This window comes from Pinus tabuliformis, chromosome 7 (assembly GCF_031772625.1).
Source record: "Pinus tabuliformis cultivar Carrire ecotype Pingquan chromosome 7, CPIR1, whole genome shotgun sequence".
Lineage (NCBI taxonomy): Eukaryota > Viridiplantae > Streptophyta > Pinopsida > Pinales > Pinaceae > Pinus > Pinus tabuliformis.
This window is the reverse complement of record NC_142293.1, coordinates 110,920,607-110,940,720: the sequence shown is the minus strand read 5'-3', so window position 1 is coordinate 110,940,720 and position 20,114 is coordinate 110,920,607. Positions and strand designations below refer to the sequence as shown.

The following is a 20,114-nucleotide window of genomic DNA, read 5'->3' as shown; positions in this document are numbered from 1 at the left end:
AATCAACTAAGAATGCTTCTCAATATTAACACACGAAGTTTTATAAAAATGTTTAGGGTTCAAAAAGTTCTTTTCTCTTGACTTCTTTCAAAATTATACTAGTGATTGTTTCTTGAAATCTTAGTTTATTTAGTTATTTAAACCTAATTTCTTGAACTCCCTATGTCCATTGAGGTACTTGGGTCAAATTCCCCCTTTTTCTTTTCATTATTACTTTCTCAAGATTTGAATAGATTTTTTGTACAAAGATCAGCTTGATAGACGATATGCGACTCTAGGGGGATTGTTAAAAATGATAAGCTTAAAGTTTTTTTTTATCAATATTTTAATCTAACTTTGGAGAAATTGTTTGAATTTGAGTAATGCATTTGGTTTTATTTGTAATATAAAGCCTCATGTGAGCTTTTGTGACACTTGGGATGCTCTAAATGGTGTGGATGACTTGTAGAAGTGAGTCTTCCATTGTTTTGTGTCACTTGAGTTGGATCATGGAAGTTACTTGGTGGTTTGAGAGATGGTAGATGGCACACTAATATTTTTTTTAAAGAAGGTATAGATTTAAAACATTCCACTTATGTTTTTTTCCTAGAGCTTTTGAGCCTATTTATTCTAATAAAAGAGTCTTTGCTTAATGTCTATGGTTCCGGGAATTTAGGAGGATTCTGACCAATTAATTCTCGATATATCTCACTAATTCATATTATAGATTTATTTGTTCTTGAGTGATTTTCCAAGCTTCAATTTCATTCTGCAATTGTAATAGCTTTATAGTTGAACTCTACAATTGTGGAGCCTTTTAAAATTCTCTTTATAATGTGCTAACTTCATTCTGTACTTCTAGAGCATATGCAATACAATTGGATATCAATCCTTGTAGATTTATCCTTGTATTCTTTCATGCCCGTTTTGGTATCTTCAACTTTGTTTATGGTTTCTTGGGATATGACCAAGTTTGTTAAAACCATGGCTATGAGTCCAACCTATTTAGTTTTCAACACCTCAACCTATGTGGTACAAGCAATTTCATTATCCACCTCAACCTTCATTCTTTTATGAATTTGTTGAACTATTTGCTTCTCCTTTTTATTAAATGTAATCAATGCTAAGCGTGCTACTTATCTATAGGCAAGAGCATTAGTATATCTCCTTAAGCCATTGTCTTAGCAAATTTGTTGGGAGTCCACATTTCCTCCTCTTGTTTCTTTTGGTTTCCCTAGTCAATTTTCTTAGTGCTTGCATCTTTTTTCAGGGTTTCTAGCCCTGGTATAGTTGGTTGCTCATTTTTCTGTGTTAATGCAAGTTGCCTCATTTTCCATGAGTCTTAGTTTCCTTTCTTCTTCTAGCTCCCTTGTTTCCCTTTACCTTTGGCTTTGAGTTCAACCTCCTTCTTTTCTTGTGCTTTTTTTAATGGCTAGTGCTTCTTCTTCCTTCGGCATCTTTGTTCTTTCTTCCTAATTTTCCTTTCTTCCTCTTCTTTTCTCCTTGCTTCCTCGTTTGTCTTAGCTTCTTCTTGGGTCCTCTCTTTTTCTACTACTTTATGCTTTTATATTAACTTATCATTGGTCTTCTTCTCATTTTCAAGTTTCATCTTCTCTTCCCCTTCTTTTTCCTTCTAGCTTTCGATTTTTGACTTTTCATATTAACTTATCACTGGTTTTCTTCTCATTTTCAAGTTTCATCTTCTCTTCCCCTTCCCTTTTCCTTCTAGCTTTCGATTTTTGACTTTTCTCGAGCCTTTGCTTTTTGTTTTGTCTTATTTTTTATTTTTATAACTTGACTTTGATTTTTTGTTCATTCTCTACCAATATCCTTTCTTCTTCCTCTCTTTCCTTGTCTTCAAGTTCATGTTTTTGTTGATATGTTAATAGTTGATCACGTTGCTTAACCCTCACTTGGACTTTTTCCCTTGATATAACCCTTCGACTTATCTTCTCTCATTGGTCATGAGTGGATGGTCATGTGAGGCCCTCCTGTTCAACATGTATTGGTGCTAGGTCCTTTGGGTCATGCCTTTTGAACCTTTTGTCATAAATGTGTACTCTTTGTTGTTTTTCCACGATATTGGTGTCTAGGGTAGAATCTTAGATCACTGACACTACCAAACCAAGTATCACAAGTCTACTTTGCACAATGAAATATAAACAATAGTAAACCTACTAGTGCACAAAATATACACAACTTTTTACACAATATGTACAATAACCCAACCTTTGTTATATTAATCCAACTGATATGGTACAACAGTCTAAGGCTCCCGTACTAGGGATAATGGCCCTCAAACATCCACTAGTACAAGAATACAAAATACAAGATACATTGACGGTCTAACTGATGTAGTTGATGATCACAACTTCTTTGTCGTAGCTTGTACACTACGGGTCCTTCGCTTTTGTTTTACAGCACTGCCTCTATCAATGCACCAACTCCTTTAGGCCATTGAACTCGGTCTCCACAATCTGCCCTCTAGCTGATCATAATTCCATCAATCATCAATACGCAGGGTCTTCACGCTCACTAGATGCTCCTTTTTTCCTTTGAGGCAGCAACACTTTGAGACGTATGCCCACTGCTGCTCCTAAGCTCTTTTGGGACTTGTCTTCCCACTATAGTCTTCCTGCGCTGCTCCAATGAAGACTAACATAGGGCAGGAGGGTTGCCACCTATCATCATCGAATGTCGCTTCTCCAACAATGAACATGGGCTACCAAACTGCTCCTCTAGCTGGCCAAACCTTGAGCTACAACAATTGCCACTCCTAGCAGCCCTTAGAGTCCATCCTAAGGTCTGCACTTAGGGCTGCAACTTGGGCACTTTCACGCTGCCCTCCAATAGTCCTCAAATGCCCAATCCAACACCAAACAACTTGTCCTCTCCTAGAATCTCATCCACTTAGCAACAAAAAACAACTTAACACATCATCACATACCTCTTTCTTCCATTCATGAATTGGTACACTACTATAGCTATTGACTGCTTGGTTAGGGATGTTAACAATCCTTAGTAGCCTCCTCCAAATGATTCCATAGTTCTCCTACAACTGAGGTTGCACTTCATTAATGAGTTGCTCCCATATGCTGAGGTGTAGGGCTGTTTCTAGCCCACTGTTTAAGATTACAACCCTCCTTCTTCCTGAAGTAAGATGTTGACCCTCCTCCTAACACTTGTACGGGACTGCGACAACATCTAATGAAGTCTGTCCACCCACAAACATCATCAAAACCAGCACATAAAATCACTTGATGTTGCGACCTTCTCTTGCAATGGTTTGAATTTGTAATGAGACAAGAAACAATGCCAAAACAACTCTTTGCTCCCATGCCTTGTACTCCAAGCTCGTGGCCAGCTTCAGATGAAGTATTCTATGTTTTTGTTGCGCTTGAGCTCTCACACATCTTCTATTTATACAAATTGATGTGGCTTCAAGTGGTGTGCTCTAATTGTCTTGTGGCACACAAAATCACAAAGTTGACTTGCTCTAGGTGCCACAAAACCCAACAACTACAATAAAAAATTAATATCTCCACTTCTAGACCTCAGATTTGAGTGATTTTTGATGCCTCTGGTTGCTCTTGAAGTCCTCTATCATCTCAAATCATCACATGTCCAAAACTCCTTACGGATTCACATCCACATGCTTGGGTGCAAAGCACACACCTTGGGTTCCAAGCCCACAAAGTGATTTTGTGGCGCTCCAACCTCCATACCGCAAACCCTAGTGCTTGGAGTACCTCCCAAGCTACCAAATCTCAACACTGCAATATTTATGGCTTCCATTCTAGTAAAGACAAAATTATTGAGTTCATAGATACTTAGTACATAAACCAAGTTATAAATAACTTTAGCTTTTGCTTGGCAATGATAGTTTATTAGGCCACATGCAACAAATTGTTTCATACAAATGTAGCAAATCTGGAGCTATAGTTGTTCCATAGATTGGTATGTATGCTCAATATCAAGTCTCCGATTTTATCCAATAATTGCATTGCATCTTTATATATCTCAAGTGCTAGTTTACAGAAGATTAATTCAAACAACTGGGCAAATAAATTATCATGGATTCTAGAGTATTGCTTCATATATTTGTTTTTTGATAGATCTTGGCAATACACGTGAATGGATATATCAACAATGTTGCAGGCCCATCCTAGACTTGGAAATGGGTTGCTTGCACTGACTATGTCAACATGATAGGGTGTCATATAAAATCGAAGAGGAGACTTAGAGTTGGGATCTTTTTCCTTAGTCAGTACCTCGTGCAGAGTATGAGAGAGAATTGCAACCTAGTTGAAGATAGATTCCTTTTTAAACACAATGTACGATTAGGGAATCAAAGATTCTTGAAAATCCTAAGTATCCTTTTCTTTGAATTGTTGATTGATTAAATCAATTACACACATGTAAGGAGTTCTTAAGTTGGTAAAAGGGTTTACACCATTATCTTAGCCCTGGAATTTTTTACCCTCAACCTATCAATTTGCTCAACATACTCTGATGATCTTTGGTTTAGCATACTCGTCAACTCATAGTGTTGTCATGTAAACCTCAGGGTTTTGAAACTTGTAAATTTTTTCGAGCTCATTAGGTTTGAATGACATGATATATCTCCCTTGATCATTAAAAACAATCCCTTTATACATGTCTACATGATCTACAATCCATCTAGTCACTTTTGAACATGGGAGAGCAATTGATCACGCAACAATTTTATGCAAATGAGACCCTTTGATATTTGGATATATATGCTCATCAATTCCCTTTAGTTCTACTGTGTTTGCAAGTTTGGTTATCTTAGGATAGTTTTTATCTCTAAATATTCTAAACATATCTCCCTAATTTAGTAAATGTATCGACCTTGAAGCAGAGAAAGTATCTGTGTAGGTTTGGTAGGTTATTTTTGCATTGCTTTCCTAGGTGATTCTTCCATAGCTTGCCTTTTTTGAGGTGACTTTTCCATAGGTTGTTCTTCTTAGATTTCAAACCATTTCCTGTTGGTGCCATCTAATACTTGTGCATCATCCAAGCAAACAATGACATTTTGTCAATTAATACAAATGTCTAAGAGCATATTTGAATTGAGTGGAGTTTGTTTGTTATAACTTATAAAGGATTTCGACCAAGTTTATTAGTAAGTTCGAAAAGGATTTTTGAGAAATTTGCTTAGAGACAAAAATTGGTCCAAAGAACTCCTAGATAACATTACTTGAGTTGCAAAGTCCATTATAGGGGATAATTTGTTCAATATGAACTCTAGTTCTTAGAATTTTGCATAGGGTGAAAGTATAGACAAATATTGAGGCTTAGAATATTTGCATATATGTCTTTGTAATTCCAAGAATTTGTTTTTTTTTTTTTCGTTTTTTTTTTTTTTAATAATAATTATAATTTTTTAGGAAATTTACATTAAGTTCATGTTTTGTTTGAATATAAGGTAGGGAATATGGTTTAAATGGCAACCAAATTTGTCTTCGAAAGCTTTTTCAAGATTCTAGAACTAATAGTTTAGAGACTAAATTTTGCTTAATTTGATTAGAAGAACGAAATTTGAATAAGGTTTAGAGCTTAGAACATGAATTTATGCAAAGAACAAGAACCTTAGTGAAGTGATGGTTAAATACTTGTTAATAGCTTGACCAAATATTGGTTCGGAATTTGTGGAAAATTCATCATCAGATACTTGTTAAAGCATTAACGAGCTCCAAAATGTGTTGGTGTTGAATTTTTTTAGTGCTTTGGTGATCACTTGTAGTAATGATATGATAATGTTAACCTTGGCTATTCATTCAAATATTTAAATTGAAAGTTAAGTTTGTTAATAGTTTCAAAATCTAGTCTTGATATCATGAATGATTTGGTCGATTGTTGAATGTGTGGAAGATTTCGATAACAGTAGCCATAAATGCAAAAGTAGTGCTCCTTGGGTCAATTTTGAAACTAATTGTTTGTAAACTTTGAAGAGCATCTGAGACAGTATTGAAGGTATCTCAAAATGTAGCATGCATGTGAAGTGTACTTGGATGCAAGTTAGGTGTATATCGTAGAGAAATTCAAGAAGACTATTTTGAATGAGTGTTCTGTCATGTGAACAATGAAAAATGAATTCAATTAGTTATAAAAAGGATTTTGGGGCACTAATGGATGATTTCAAAAACTTGAACATGTACAAGTAAAAGACAAAAGAGGAGGTCCCCAAGTTATTCTAACTTAGGGTTTGTTGAGATTTATCAATTCCTTATCACAACTTTGTGGTACTACCTTCCATTTGAAGTTTCTTGAGGAGCTTAAGCAAAGACATCTTTGAGCTAGAGGATAGGTTGGTTTTTGACTTGCTTATTAGAGCGTTGATCACATCCTTATGCATTGAGCCATCTCAGAGGAGGTGAGACATCTTTCTTTGAAAGGCTATTGATGCTTTGTAGGCTTGTGTTTGACTTGATCCCATAAGAGGCCCTATTTCAAAGGCTTAGAAATTTATGAGACTTTCTTGGTAGCCATCGTGCGCTTGTAGAAATCTGACTTGGGGCATCTTTGCACAACAAACAAAATGTCATAGTTTATCAACAATAGTATTAGGGTCAAACAAAATGCCCACTATCTCCCACTTTGTTTGGGATTTTGCATTGATGAGTTTTAGTGTTTCCTTAATGAGCATATCAAGTTGGAGATGGGTGCCTTCTCCATGAGGTTTTGATTTGTATTCTTCTTTCGCTGATGATGATATGATCCTTTTAGCCTTCTTACCCTAGGGGTTTGCAGAGACAGTTAAACACATAACTCCTTTTGTCTGATATAACGGTAATTGACGCTCATCCTAGGTAAAGTCAATGTTATGATGTTCAACAGGTCGAAAAAGGACTTCTTGGATTACCATTTAATGATATCGCACTAGTTCATGTGCGTACTTGGGGGTTCAATGCTTAGGTCCTTGTTTCAATTTGAGGTATGCTCTTCAACGTTGGGTCAACAATGGCTATTGTTCCTTAGCCTTGCTCGAGAGAATGTATTTTTAACATCATTTCTAGGACATCTCATCTAATGTCTCGTGGATTATTTGATTGATAGTTCTCTATGGTTCAGAGGTTTGGAAACACTGTTTGTTGGAGTTTGATTAGGTCATGTCTAAGAGGGTGTAGACCTTTCTTCTTCAATGCTTCATTAAATGCAAATAAATAGTCTAGTTTTATTATCCTTGTGGAGTTTGATGCTCACACTATTCACTTTGAGGTTGATGTTAGCTTGGTTTCAGTCCTACATCTTGTTGGGGGCTATGTTGAATTAATGGCAGGTCGGGATTGGTACTTGTACTTGTGCTACTATTCTTCAGAATCCTTTGCTTTAGACAACCCCACCAGACAAGCTTGTGGTTGGTTTGCAGAGGTCTCAAATATTTTGGAGTTTGGATATTTTGATAGATCACCTCCCTCCATTTTGATACACTCACTTGATGCACTTGGCTACCTCTTACCTACTAGGAAGTAGTTGAACAAGGTCACTTGGATAGATCCACTTGGTAGGTTTGCGCAAAGATGGCCTTTTATGCAAAGCACTTAATGGCATTAAGGGATGGACTCATTGTTTGACCTCTCATACATATGCTATCATTGGATGATTTCTCTCTACATACCCCCAGTGTAGTTCAACTTGGGTTCACTTAGATTTTGGGTGGAGGTAGATCACCAATTTGGTTGACCACATAGGTTATGCTAGATGTGCAATCTTTGGGAGGTTGAGATTTAGGAGCATTTCACTTTCTCGTGGCCCCATATAATACAAAATTTGAGGGTGTTCCATTGTTTCTTGAAGGAATCATAGACTTCTTGGTTTCTTCCAATATTTCAACTAGAACTTCTTGGCTCTCTAAATGTACACTTGAGAGGTTACACCTGTGTCTTATAGACCACATCTGGGTAGCAACATAACACATATTCTAGATTAGCGTCCAACTCCTCCTTTAAAAATACTCTATTTGAAGTTTCCTCCTTTTGACATTAGATGTTGGTGAATTGAGTGCTAGTTGATCTTGATATACTTGTATTATTTGTATTCTAGATTCTTGGCCTGTTTCTCCCAAATTTGCTTTCACAATGCTTAGGTTGTCTTAGCTTAGAGTAGTACTTTATTTTGCTTTCTACATCTTGCTTTATTTAGGAGATGTTTTCCATGTTTGCATTATGATTTAATACTATTGTTCTTAACAATCCCATTGACCTCCTTTTGTGGTCATTTGTTGGACACTGATAAAATTATCTTATCTTCTTAGCTAGTTATTGAAATGATATGAGCCCAGGATCATGAAATACCTTGTAAAGAGATCTAGGAATGTCTTTTAATGGCCCATAGTTTAGATGTAAGGCTATAATGAATTGACTCCTACTATATTTGGGCACAATAAAGAAAGAGACAGATAATTAAGAGGAATACTCCATAGAACATAAAATTCCGAGACTATTTTCAGACCAAATGTAGCATAAATAATGTTGAGTCCTCATCTTTATGCTATCTACATGATACGAGCTTGCAACGCAAAATAAATTACAAAGCCTCTATAGATTCTAGGGTGTTGTATATTAAGGGCTTATAAACATAATAATAAAGTTATTTTCTTTTTATTCTATCTCTAGTTATCGATATGATACAAGCTCACATTACAAAATAAATTGCCTTTCAAAGCTTTATATATCATGCAGGCTTGATAGGCTACCCTTGCTTCCTATAGACCTCAATGTTATTGCTATTCGTATTCCATACTCTAGCACTCAAGTGAGGTCACCTAGGCCTCAACAATGGGTGCCCACATCTAGGTAGCAACATATTGCGTATTCTAGATTACCCTGCCAACTCCTTTAGACATACTCTATTTGAAGTTTCTTGCCTTTGACCTTAGATGTTGGTGATTGAGTGCTAGTGGATCTTGATATACTTGTATTTTTTGTATTCCATATTCTTGGTTCGTTTCTCCCAAATTTGCGTTCCCAATGCTTAGGTTGTCTACATCTTGCCTTATGTATCAGTGTTCTCCATACTTCCATTATGATTTAATACTATTGTACTTACCAATCTCGTTGACCTCCTTTTGTGGTCAATTGTTAGACATTGATAAAATTATCTTCTCTTCTTAGCTATTTATCGAAATGATAGAAGCTCAGTACGATGAAGTAAGAATAAAGTGCCTTATAAAGAGATCTAGGAATGTCTTTTAATGACCCATAGTTTAGATGTAAGGTTATAATGTATTGACTCCTACTATGCTCATACACAATAAAAAAGGGAGATAGACAATAAGAGGAATAACTCCATAAACCATAAAATTAGAGACTATTTTAAGACCAAATGTAGCAGAAATAATGTTTTCTTCATCTTTATGCTATCTACATGATACGAGCTTGCAAAGCAAAATAAAGTACAAAGCTTCTATATATTCTAGGATGTTGTATATTAAGAGCTTACAAACATAATAATTGAGTTATTTTCTCTTTATTCTATCTCTAGTTATTGACATGATACAAGCTCACGTGGAAAATAAAGCGCCTTTCAAAGTCTTTATATATCATGGGGCATCATATTATTAGGGATTGTAAGAAAGACCAAATTATGGAGTTGCTTATTCTCTTCGGCTTTATACTATCTATAACTAATGACATGGCACAAACTAGTGAGCTAATGTAAATTGCCTTCAAATAGGTTTGTTGTATCAAGAGCCCACCTAAAGGCCTTGGAGATTCAAATTGGTTTGAATTAGTTGTCTTGAACTAGTCAAAACAAGTTATTTTCATTGGTTTTGTACTATTGCATCCTCTTTTGCCCAAAACTCCCACCATAAAAAAAACCAAAGTCAAAATCCATAAAAATACCTTAATACCTAGTTTTCATCTATTTAATGATACCCCCCTTTAGCATGGATGGACTTATCCTAGATGAGTTGTAGCCATTTTCACCACCACAAGGTACCCACATTGGTGTTGGACATTGTTGGAATGCACACACATAATGAAAGAATGGGAGTAAAATCCACTTTCATTAAAAATATTATACATATAAATGCAACATCTAAATCTTTGGATTCAACTTCCAAGGCTTCTTGGACATGCAGTAATTGTTCATCATAACCCTAATGGATTAGGTGTCCAACATTCCCCCCCTTAATCCAAAGGGGTGTATATGAGTCCAAGAACAGAGCTAAAGTGCAAACCAAAATGGCTGAATATGCTCTCTGAAATGGTGGTTTAAGGAAGACCACAAACCAAAATTAGGTAGAACACAAGGTCTCTATCGGTGGTGGTTTAAGGCCAACCACCAACTTTGGAACTAAAGCTCGGAGCAATTCCAAAGCTGGCTAGAAGCTGAAGTCTTCTGCTAGTGGAAGTGCTCCTTGATAATGGTTTGAAGATAACCACAAACTGATGTCGGTCTGAAGATGATTGCAAACTGATGTAGCATAAATCAATGTTTTCTACAGGTGGTGGTTTAAGGTAGGCCTCCAACATAAAACATGCTCATGGAGAATAAATCTTTCTTTGGCTACAATTTTGAAACTAGATATGGCTGACCCTGGTTTTAGTAGTTTAGGCTATGGCTCAGGCTCACTTGATGAATCTTCGAAGCTGGTAATTGACCATCAATGGCCCCTGTTAAAATTGGCAACTAGGGCCAAGTTCCACGTTGGGACAACTTATTTGATAGAGATGATGATTGCATTGGATTCCTCTTTTCGAGAGGTCCAAGATTGATAAAAAGATCATCTCATTTGGATAAGCAAAAGTGTGATTTTGAATTTATTACCACACGTGCAAATTGTTCAGGTTGGCCTCGACTTAATGTAGGCTCAAGAAGCCCAATGGATGTGTCTCTTCACCCACAACAAAGTGTATAAATAAAAGATACCTCACACCTTGTTTGGACATCCATCACTCGCATTTTCTTCTCTCTCTCTCTTCATCAGATTGGTTTGTACAACTTGGGCAACCTTTCTCTCTCTCACACATGTGGCAAGGAGGACGATTTTCTAGGCAGAAAATTACAGGCCGAAATTTCAGACTTCGGGACCAACATTGACCAACATTGACCAAGGAGATTTTGACCTGTTTTGACTGTGATTTTGAGGGCAAAATTTTGGTTTCTTTGGGCTGCATTAATTGGCACATAAATCGAGGATTTTGGAGCTGTTTGACTTGTGTCAATTGTAGTCCTGTTTGACCGCTGAGCTAGCTGCAGGTTTACCAAGTTTGACTAGAGTTTTTTTTGATTGTTTTGGGTTGATTTTGACCACTGCAAAATTCAGACTTCAGGACCAGCATTGACCAATGTTGACCAAGGAGATTTTGACTTGTTTCACTGTGATTTTGAGGGCAAAATTTTGGTTTCTTTAGGCTGCATTGATTGGCACAAAAATCGAGGATTTTGGAGATGTTTTACTTGCATTGACTGAAGATCTGGTCGTAGGTTGACTTTGACCACTGTTGGAGGCTAAGTTTGATTGCCTTTTACCGAGCTTCAAAGGAGGTGTTTTACTGTTGTTTTGACTAAAGTTGACTTTTTGGTTAGCGCTGAAGTTTGACTGCAATTGATTACAGAATTTGACGGGGCTGATTTGACTTTGTATTGGGCTAGTCTATTTGACTTTTGTACTCTCTCTCTCTGTTGAACTATTGAATAATAATAAGAAGATTTGATCAAAGGGTTTTCCCCACATTGGGGTTTTTCCTTGGCATCCTGCCAAATTTGGTGTTCTCTTGTCTTGGCTTGTCTTCTGCATTTGTTTTATGTTCTATCTACATTTGCTGTCAATGTGATTGCTACTGGAAATAATTGGAAATTGTTATTGCACTGCTAAAGGAACATTGAAGTAAATTGTGCTAAGCATAGAACATACCATTGTTATCTAAAATTAATTGTTCACCATAACCTTAATGGATCCAACGTCCCCCGCTAATCCAAAGGGGTGTATATCAGTCCAAGAACATAGCTAAAGTGCAAAAATGCATGGTAGCCAATGGCTGAATATGCTCTCTGAAATGGTGGTTTAAGGAAGACCACGAACCAAAATGAGGTAGAACACAAGGTCTACCAGTGGTGGTTTAACACTGACCACCAACTTTGGAACTAAAGCTCGAAGCAATTCCAATTCCGCTGGCTTGAAGCTGAAGTCTTCTGCTAGTGGACATGCTCCCTGGCAATGGTTTGAAAATGACCACAAACTAATGTCGGTCTGAAGATGACTACAAACTGACGTAGCAGAAACCGATGTTTTCTACAGGTGGTGGTTTACGGTAGGCCACCAACCAAAAACATGCTCATGGAGAATAAATATTTCTCTGGATACAATTTTGAAACTAGCTTATGGCCATAGTTTTAAAAACTGGAACTGGTGATTGGATCGGTCCACCTAATAAATCGGGTTTCAAATCGGGGCCGGTCAAATTGGGACTGGTTAGATCTCAATGAACTGGTTTTAAAAAAACACATGAAATAATTATTTTTTAATGAAAACAACTATTTTTAAGATTTAAAACCACGATTCCAAACCAATAGACACAAAATATGCAAAGTTCGCTCATATATATACCATGTAAAGGTGAATATATCAAAATAGCACCAAGTGCAATATATATCAGCAACAAAATATATAATCAATGAGGCTCTAAATGGCCTCTAGAGTGCAAAAACAAAGCCTACAAACTATGGGCCACTGGCCTACTACAAGTCTACATATATGATAATAATGATCAACATTATCAATTGAAACTTATCACGAATCATCATGATGAAACTCAGTTGGTTGAGTCTCGACTCCCAAACTTTGTAACTGCTTGAGTCACAAACTTCTCTATTGGTTTAGTGACTTGAGTCTCAAACTTCTGTAGGTATTCTGTGCTAATATGCCCTATTACTTTATTTGGTGCTCCACATGGCTTTACATTGCCTCCTATCCTAGCTAAGTGTTGCTTGAACCTCTTAATACCCCCTCCTTCAATAGATTTTTGGCAATATTTGCAAATCATTTTGTCATCAATCATATCACAATGAACCCATGCAGTATCCTTGGCTTTTGGAGGCATGATGACTACTACTTACCTCAAACTCTTTGCTGTTCCACTACTCCAACAAAAACTCAACACTCTCCAAGCTCCCAATGAAACTCACAAAAATCCAAATGAGATGTGTGAGGCAAATGAGGGAGGTGAGCTCCTTTTAAAGGCTTGGAGAGGGTGTTTTGGAGGGAAAAAACACTTATTTTCCCTCCAAAACACCCTGGAACATTCCTAAACTGCATTGTGTGGGTCCTTCGCGGGCTTGGTAGTGAACCGACTGGTTTGACCCGGTTCCGTCCTAACCGAATGGTTTATGTGATTTTTGGGCGAAGAGGTGGGTTAAACCTAGTTTTTCTACCGGTTTGACCCGGTCTGATAATGAACTAGCCGGTTTAACTGGTTTCCAGTTCAAACCGGCCAATTTTTAAAACACTTTCTATGGCTGACTTTGGATTTAGTAGTTCAGGCTATGGCTCAGGCTCAATCAATGCCCCCCCCCCCGTCAGATACAAGGTGAGAAGATGAAGAAATCTTTATTGCAAGACTAGTTAATACTCGAGAAAAAAATCTGTGGTATGACCAATATATCTTCTTGGCTGTTGAAGACTATTGCTAAGAAGCGATCCATCCAAGGTGAATCTTCATTCTTGCAGGAGTCTTGTTTCTAGAGCATTTATTTGAATGATGAGTGTGTTTACCACAATGCTCAGATGGGTGAAGATTAAAACACTGATTGTTTACATGGCCAACTCAATCACAATGTTGGCATTTGCAAATCTGCTGTGGCTATAAAACAAGAGTAGGTGAAGATGAATCAACCTGAAGAAATCCAACACTAAGAAACCCAACACTATGAAACTGGATGATCTTGAAATAGTTCGGAATATGAAAGGACACATCCTTGTCATATCCAATACCGGTTCTGTTCCTTTTGATAACAACTTCCCAAGGTTTGATGATGGGCTTGGGAAGTGTAGGTTGAATCTCTGCATCTTTATGCAAATCTAGTCCTGAAATGGTCTCACAAATCTGATTTTTCACTGCTGATGGGAGTCAGACTCAAAAAGGTAATCGTTTTGAACAAGAACCAGTTCAGAATCACGACTCTTGTTGTAGTTCATCTTGTTGTAGTTGAGATTCGAGTTGCAAAAACTCTATCTTGTCTTGTGCATTTTGTAAATATGTTCGAATGTCAGAGTGTCCTTTCTTATTTTGACTATGCTATGAACAATAGAGAGTATTAGAGTGTTCAGTAAGTCTAATATATTAGTAATTCAAGCCATTTTTTAATAACTCAAGCTCAAAAAAATTAAGGTTGTCGGCTTCAACTGAAAATGCACCCACTTACAACACATCTCATTACATCATTTTAAAAATGAGGTACAACAAGCATGCAAAATGCTTCTCTAATTCACAATGTGACCATTACTTCATGATACTACTCAACAAATTACAAAATCATTACATATGCTCATTTACATCTCATGACCATACACACCTCACCTCTTTGCTTTAACTCTTCAGTATTCAAATGAAGTCTTCAATTACATTTGAAGTGAATAATCTCATGATCATACATGCCTCTTTGCTTTAACTCTTTAAATGAAGTCTTTCTTGAGGTGAATAATCTAAACTTTCATAAATTCTTAATTCATGCACATTAAATATGCAAAACCTTAAAAGGTCCATTAGCCTTGGAATTTTACCATCACATTTAATTCCAGGCTTAAATAAATTCACAATTAACCACTTTACTTTTACTTTCTCATTTCACTGATCTTTCACCATTTTTTTATGTCAATAAAATAACATTTCAATCTCTTCTTGTTTTTTTTTTAAGAAATGAGAAATATTTTCTTTACCAATATAGTTCTTTAAATACCTTTCACATTCAACCATAATTTGATGCAATTTCCATTCACATGATGCATACCAACTTCTTGCACGTTCTTCCTCTTGGAAATTTGTGACCAGGGTTCCTCTTATTAGCTTTGACGCATCTTTGTTGCTCTTCCTTCTCTTCACATTTCACCTTTCTCTTTGTTTCTCGCTGTACTTATTCCCACACACAAAGCTGCTGCTTGTGGAAGTGTAATATAAAAAATCAAGGAAATATACTGACCTTGTTTGTCAACATACTATATTCTTGTGGAAGTAATATAAAAAATCAAGGAAATAGACTGACCTTGTTTGTCAACATACTATATTCTTGAAAATGTCTTTACTCTCCATTTTCACTTAAATTTTACTAAACCTTGTACAGAGTTAAAAAAACCCTTCGACTTTTTTTTACTATTCTCACTGTCATCTACCTTGCAGCATTCTTTAGTTGCCAATAATATATGGATTAAACTTAAATACCAAAATACGAAAAATATATTCCACTTGAAAAGATAATTAATAATTTACTCCACAAAAATACTTCAAAACCTTACTAATACTCCATACTCAATGTTTTGCCACACTTATTCCAATAAACCAATAATAAATAATAAAATATATTTATGCTCTTTCACCTTTAAGATTGTGCCAACTATGAGAGTTAAATCCTGGGCAATCTTGGCTGCTTTTAATGTTCGAACCAATAATCTCTTGCTGAATTAGCATTCTTTGTAATTGTTCTTACTGTAATATTTTTCATCCCACATTAAGATACCGTTGCAATAGGCTTTAATTTTTTTTTTTAACAGTTTTCAACATGTTTCAGTCAATGCCCAAACTTACGTACCTCAAAAGGCTCCATTCTCGTGACAGGAGGTTGCATTGCGATTGGTCAAAAAAAGCTCTTTCGACGAGCAAAGTTTTCATGTGCATATTCTTCTTCGCTAAGGAGCATCCATGAGCAATCGAGGTTCAAAAATGTTCTCAGCCAAGAAAAAAACTCCCCACTTGCAGAACTTCGATAGGCATCTTCTTGAATCTTCAATCTCAAGATATAAGTACAACATCAGAACCATTGGATTTACCTTCCAAGGTTTCTTGGACATGCACAGTAACTTTCTACATAACCTTAATGGATTAGGTGTCTAACAAACCCTTTGGGGTCATTGAGGCAAAGCTGGTGAGGATATTGGTGCAGAGGATGTGGATGACCTAAATTTAGAGGATCAAGTAGTTTGCTTTAATTCTAGACTCTTTAATGATGCCTCCCTTCTATCATAGATGGACTTATCCTAGATGACTTGAAGCCATTTTCAGCACCACAAGGTACCCACATTGGTGTTGGACCCTTTGGGGTCACTGAGTCAAGCAGGTGAGAATATCTGTGCAGAGGATGTGGATGACCTAAATTTAGAGGATCGAGTAAGTTTGCTTTGATTGTAGACTCTAAAATCTAGTCATCCGAGATACATATGTCATTGCAATCATCCGGGTAATATCTTGAATCTTTTATGTGAGGGTGGGTAGATAATTGAAATTAGCGTTTTTATGTTAAGTGTGAGGTGTTGAAGTATTAACACTGCAATACTGTATTTTAATGTAACATCCCCACATTATACATTACGTTAAGTGACTTTAGTAGTGTTATTTCACATAAAGTGCCATTAGTTAAGAATAGTTAGTCGAGGTAGGCTTTCAGGGCATTAAAAAAACCTTTCTTCAATAAAACTAAAGACTTTAATTTAAAATACTCTTGCATTTTGAATCTCCTGTCCATGACTTCCAATCATCACTAACTTTAAACAACTTGATTTCTGATCATCGCAAAATACAATCAAAATTTCGGTTCCAGTGATCTGGTCAAGGCCTTTCTGTGTTGATACCATGTTCATAAATAAATACAATATACATGGGAGATGTGGAATATATCAACTTTAATATTAAGTGAGTTGATAGATAATGAGGGAGATTCCCTCGTGGTTTTTAACGAAGTGTTTTTTTTCGCCTAGGTAATACATCCCTAGGGGAAATCACATTAATGAATAGATAATTTTAAATTTATAGCTCATCAACAATTGGATCACCAAGAGCAAACATGTCATAAAGCGGGACTTGAACCTGGGTGGGGAGTTTAACAACCCTTTTCACAACCACTCGAGCTATACCTAATTGACAAGAGGTGGTTTATAGTACCTACTTTCACATTCTTAACTAATGGCACTTAATGACTAATTAGTAATTAATAATGAGTTAATAACACTTCACTAAATGTACTTTAACATATGTTACCTTATTCCATTAAATTACAGTATTGGAGTGTTTAACACTCCAACATATTGAATATGCTAAATTTCCTTTTTTCCCTTTCGTCTGAATAGTCTCATATATAGGCCATGTCAATTTTGCTTTTACCTAAGACTTGAATAAGATGGAGTTTTCTCAAAGACTCAGACTGCATTGTCAGGGAATCTGGGATGATGAATGAATTTTGAGATTCTTTTATGCCATAGTTTTATTTGCTGAGGGTTTGGGTATATTAGTTTAGGGCTAGGTGATTGTAATCTAGCACTTCTACTGATTTTGAATATATACTTTTGCTGCTAAATCTCGTGAGCACTAATTCATTCCTTCATATTTCCACACAACCTCTGATCTCATGCTTTGATGGAGTTAGTGACAGTTTATTGACTGCTTTAAATTTTCCCATACAGATGCCGAGGCAAGACAAGAACCTGCAAAGAGACAACGGCGGTGGAATTCTGGGAAGAATTTATTATCAGAGGCTAGTAACACCAAGCCATTGACAACTGACACCCTGAAGGATATTATTCCAGAAAAGGCTATTGAAATACCCCTTGGATCTTCATCTCTGGAATCTCCAGTTTCACCTCTAGCGACTAAAGCAATTCATTCTTTGTCGAAGGCCACAAGGACATCATTCTCAAGACCAGCTCCGCCGCCTCTGAAATCTGATTCTAACGCTAATGGAGAGAACAAAAAACCCCGAATTGGTATGATTTTCATATATACCTGTGTTTAAGCGTGGATGTGCTTTTCCATTCTTGTAGGCTTAATAGCAAATTTTATGAAATTTTTAATGCATGCCTGGTTATTTTGTAGTGATCAAGGGTAAATTGAAAACTATGGTTCTCTTAGATACTTCCATGCAAATTACTGTCAAGTAGAAGGATGAGATAGAATAATGCAGTGAAACAGGAGATTTTTGTTTTACTAATGTTGTTGTTACTTTCAGTTCCACCTCCTGTCACATCTCCAACAGTCTCTTTAAAAATCGAAAGGTTTCTTCGACCTTTCACAATTAAGGCATTGAAAGAGCTTCTTTCAGAGTCGGGAACAATCAGATACTTTTGGATTGACCAAATAAAGACACATTGCTATGTGACAGTATGCTACCAACCTCCTAAAACTTGGATATTCTAGATTTACTTGCTTGATTGTGTTTTTGTTATTTAACTCTTTTGCCTAGAGTCATTGAAGCCTTCAATGGAATATCTACTGTGTCAAGCGTCTGTCATGCAAGACTCTGTTCACTGTTGCATTACCTAATTTTTTTGTTGATTCTCTTTGAAGTATTCTTCTGTGGAGGAGGCTACTGCAACACGAAATGCTGTGTACAATCTCAAATGGCCCATAATCGGAGGGCGCTTACTGATTGCTGAATTTGTTGACCCAGAAGAAGTGAAGTTAGTCTGTGAAGGCCAGTCTGCCAATGTAATAAATGCTCCCAATCCTATGCCACCCAAAAATATCACTCAGGGTTCATCCTCATTGGCTCTACAAGGTTCTTCTGCTCAGGCACTTCCTTCACCTCCGGAATCTGCTGCAAAGACTAAGCAAACTTTGGCATTAGAAAGAGGTAATTATTATTTTTGCATTAAGTTAATTTTAGTTTTATTTTGTTTTGTAGTGTCCTTCCTGAATTTGCAGGAAAGTGTGAATTCAACATCAATGACAGGGAGAAAGGTAAGTGTAGGGGAATGGGCCGGCAGGTGCAGGCGAATGGCTGCAATTTTTGTTTCTTACTAGATGGAAACTGACCTCTTATATTTGCATGTGCGTTTAATTTTTATTCATACAAGTAAAACATGTGACGTCAATATGTGCAGTAGTATTTTCTAAGATTTTTCCGTTGAAACTCGTTTTAGAAAATTATCAAAATGGCGACTCTTCAATGATTATACTGCACAGTATGGAAACTTTATTCAGTGAGCATGATTTATGCCAGTAGGCTTATTGAGCTGCTTAATGTGTATATTTTATTCGAGTGGAGGCTTATTTTATGTCTGCAATTTTTGTTTCTTACTAGATGGAAACTGACCTCTTTTTATATTTGCATGTGCGTTTAATTTTTATTCATACAAGTAAAACATGTGACTTCAATATTTGCAGTAGTATTTTCTAATGTTTTTCCGTTGAAACTCATGTTGTAGAAAATTATCAAAATGGTGACTCTTCAATGGATAAACTGCACAGTATGGAAACTTTATTCAGTGAGCATGATTTATGCCAGTAGGCTTATTGAGCTGCTTAATGAGTATATTTTATACAAGTTGAATCATTGTGTGTTTTGTGCAGAACCTGAACCTGCAATTTACACTCTCGATGACTTGTTCAAGAAAACTCGAGCAAAGCCACATATTTATTATTTACCATTGAGTGAAGAACAAGTTATCTCTAAGCTGGCTTCCAAGGGCCGAGATCAACAAAATCAGAAAGTAAGTCATCTGTGAAAAGGCTAAAGCATGAGCACAGCTAGGATTGCATGTTTAACTCCTAACAAACCTTGCAAAATGTGATTCTGTCTCTGGCTTTATATTGAAGAAGCCAGAGGCTACATTAAAGAAAGTACGATTATTAGATACAGATATTGTTGATTGTTAGGGAGCAAAGACTCTACAGAATAGAGATTCTTATTACACGGACAGCTGCATAGCTGTTGTCCAATAGGCATTACAATATTCACAATTTTGTAAATATTCAATATTATTTTACTTGTAACTGAAAAATATAAGTGTTCTCGTGAAGTGGAGAATAAAACTATGATAAGCCCTTACATTATTGAATTGATTAAAACAAGCTATTCTGTCATGGATAAATCCTGCAATATATTTGAAAGAACTTCATTCATGCATCTTCTCCTCGATGTTATGCTTACGAGAATGTGTGTTTAGACTCATCCTGACATAC

General features: G+C 36.3%; 1 protein-coding gene across 4 annotated transcripts in view; it reads left to right on the top strand.

Annotated features, from left to right (window-relative positions):
• The window catches only part of LOC149245536 (uncharacterized), a 47,781-nt gene extending 27,965 nt beyond the window's left edge, over nucleotides 1-19,816 (top strand). For all 4 annotated transcript variants that reach the window (XM_089457799.1, XM_089457798.1, XM_089457797.1 and 1 more), the window contains 4 exons: nucleotides 17,618-17,917; nucleotides 18,160-18,311; nucleotides 18,498-18,783; nucleotides 19,503-19,816. In XM_089457799.1, coding sequence (XP_089313925.1) covers nucleotides 17,618-17,917; nucleotides 18,160-18,311; nucleotides 18,498-18,783; nucleotides 19,503-19,657 — 893 coding nt within the window. In that variant the 3' untranslated portion in view covers nucleotides 19,658-19,816. The remainder of the gene's footprint in view (nucleotides 1-17,617; nucleotides 17,918-18,159; nucleotides 18,312-18,497; nucleotides 18,784-19,502) is intronic.
• The last annotated feature ends 298 nt before the right edge of the window (nucleotides 19,817-20,114 follow it).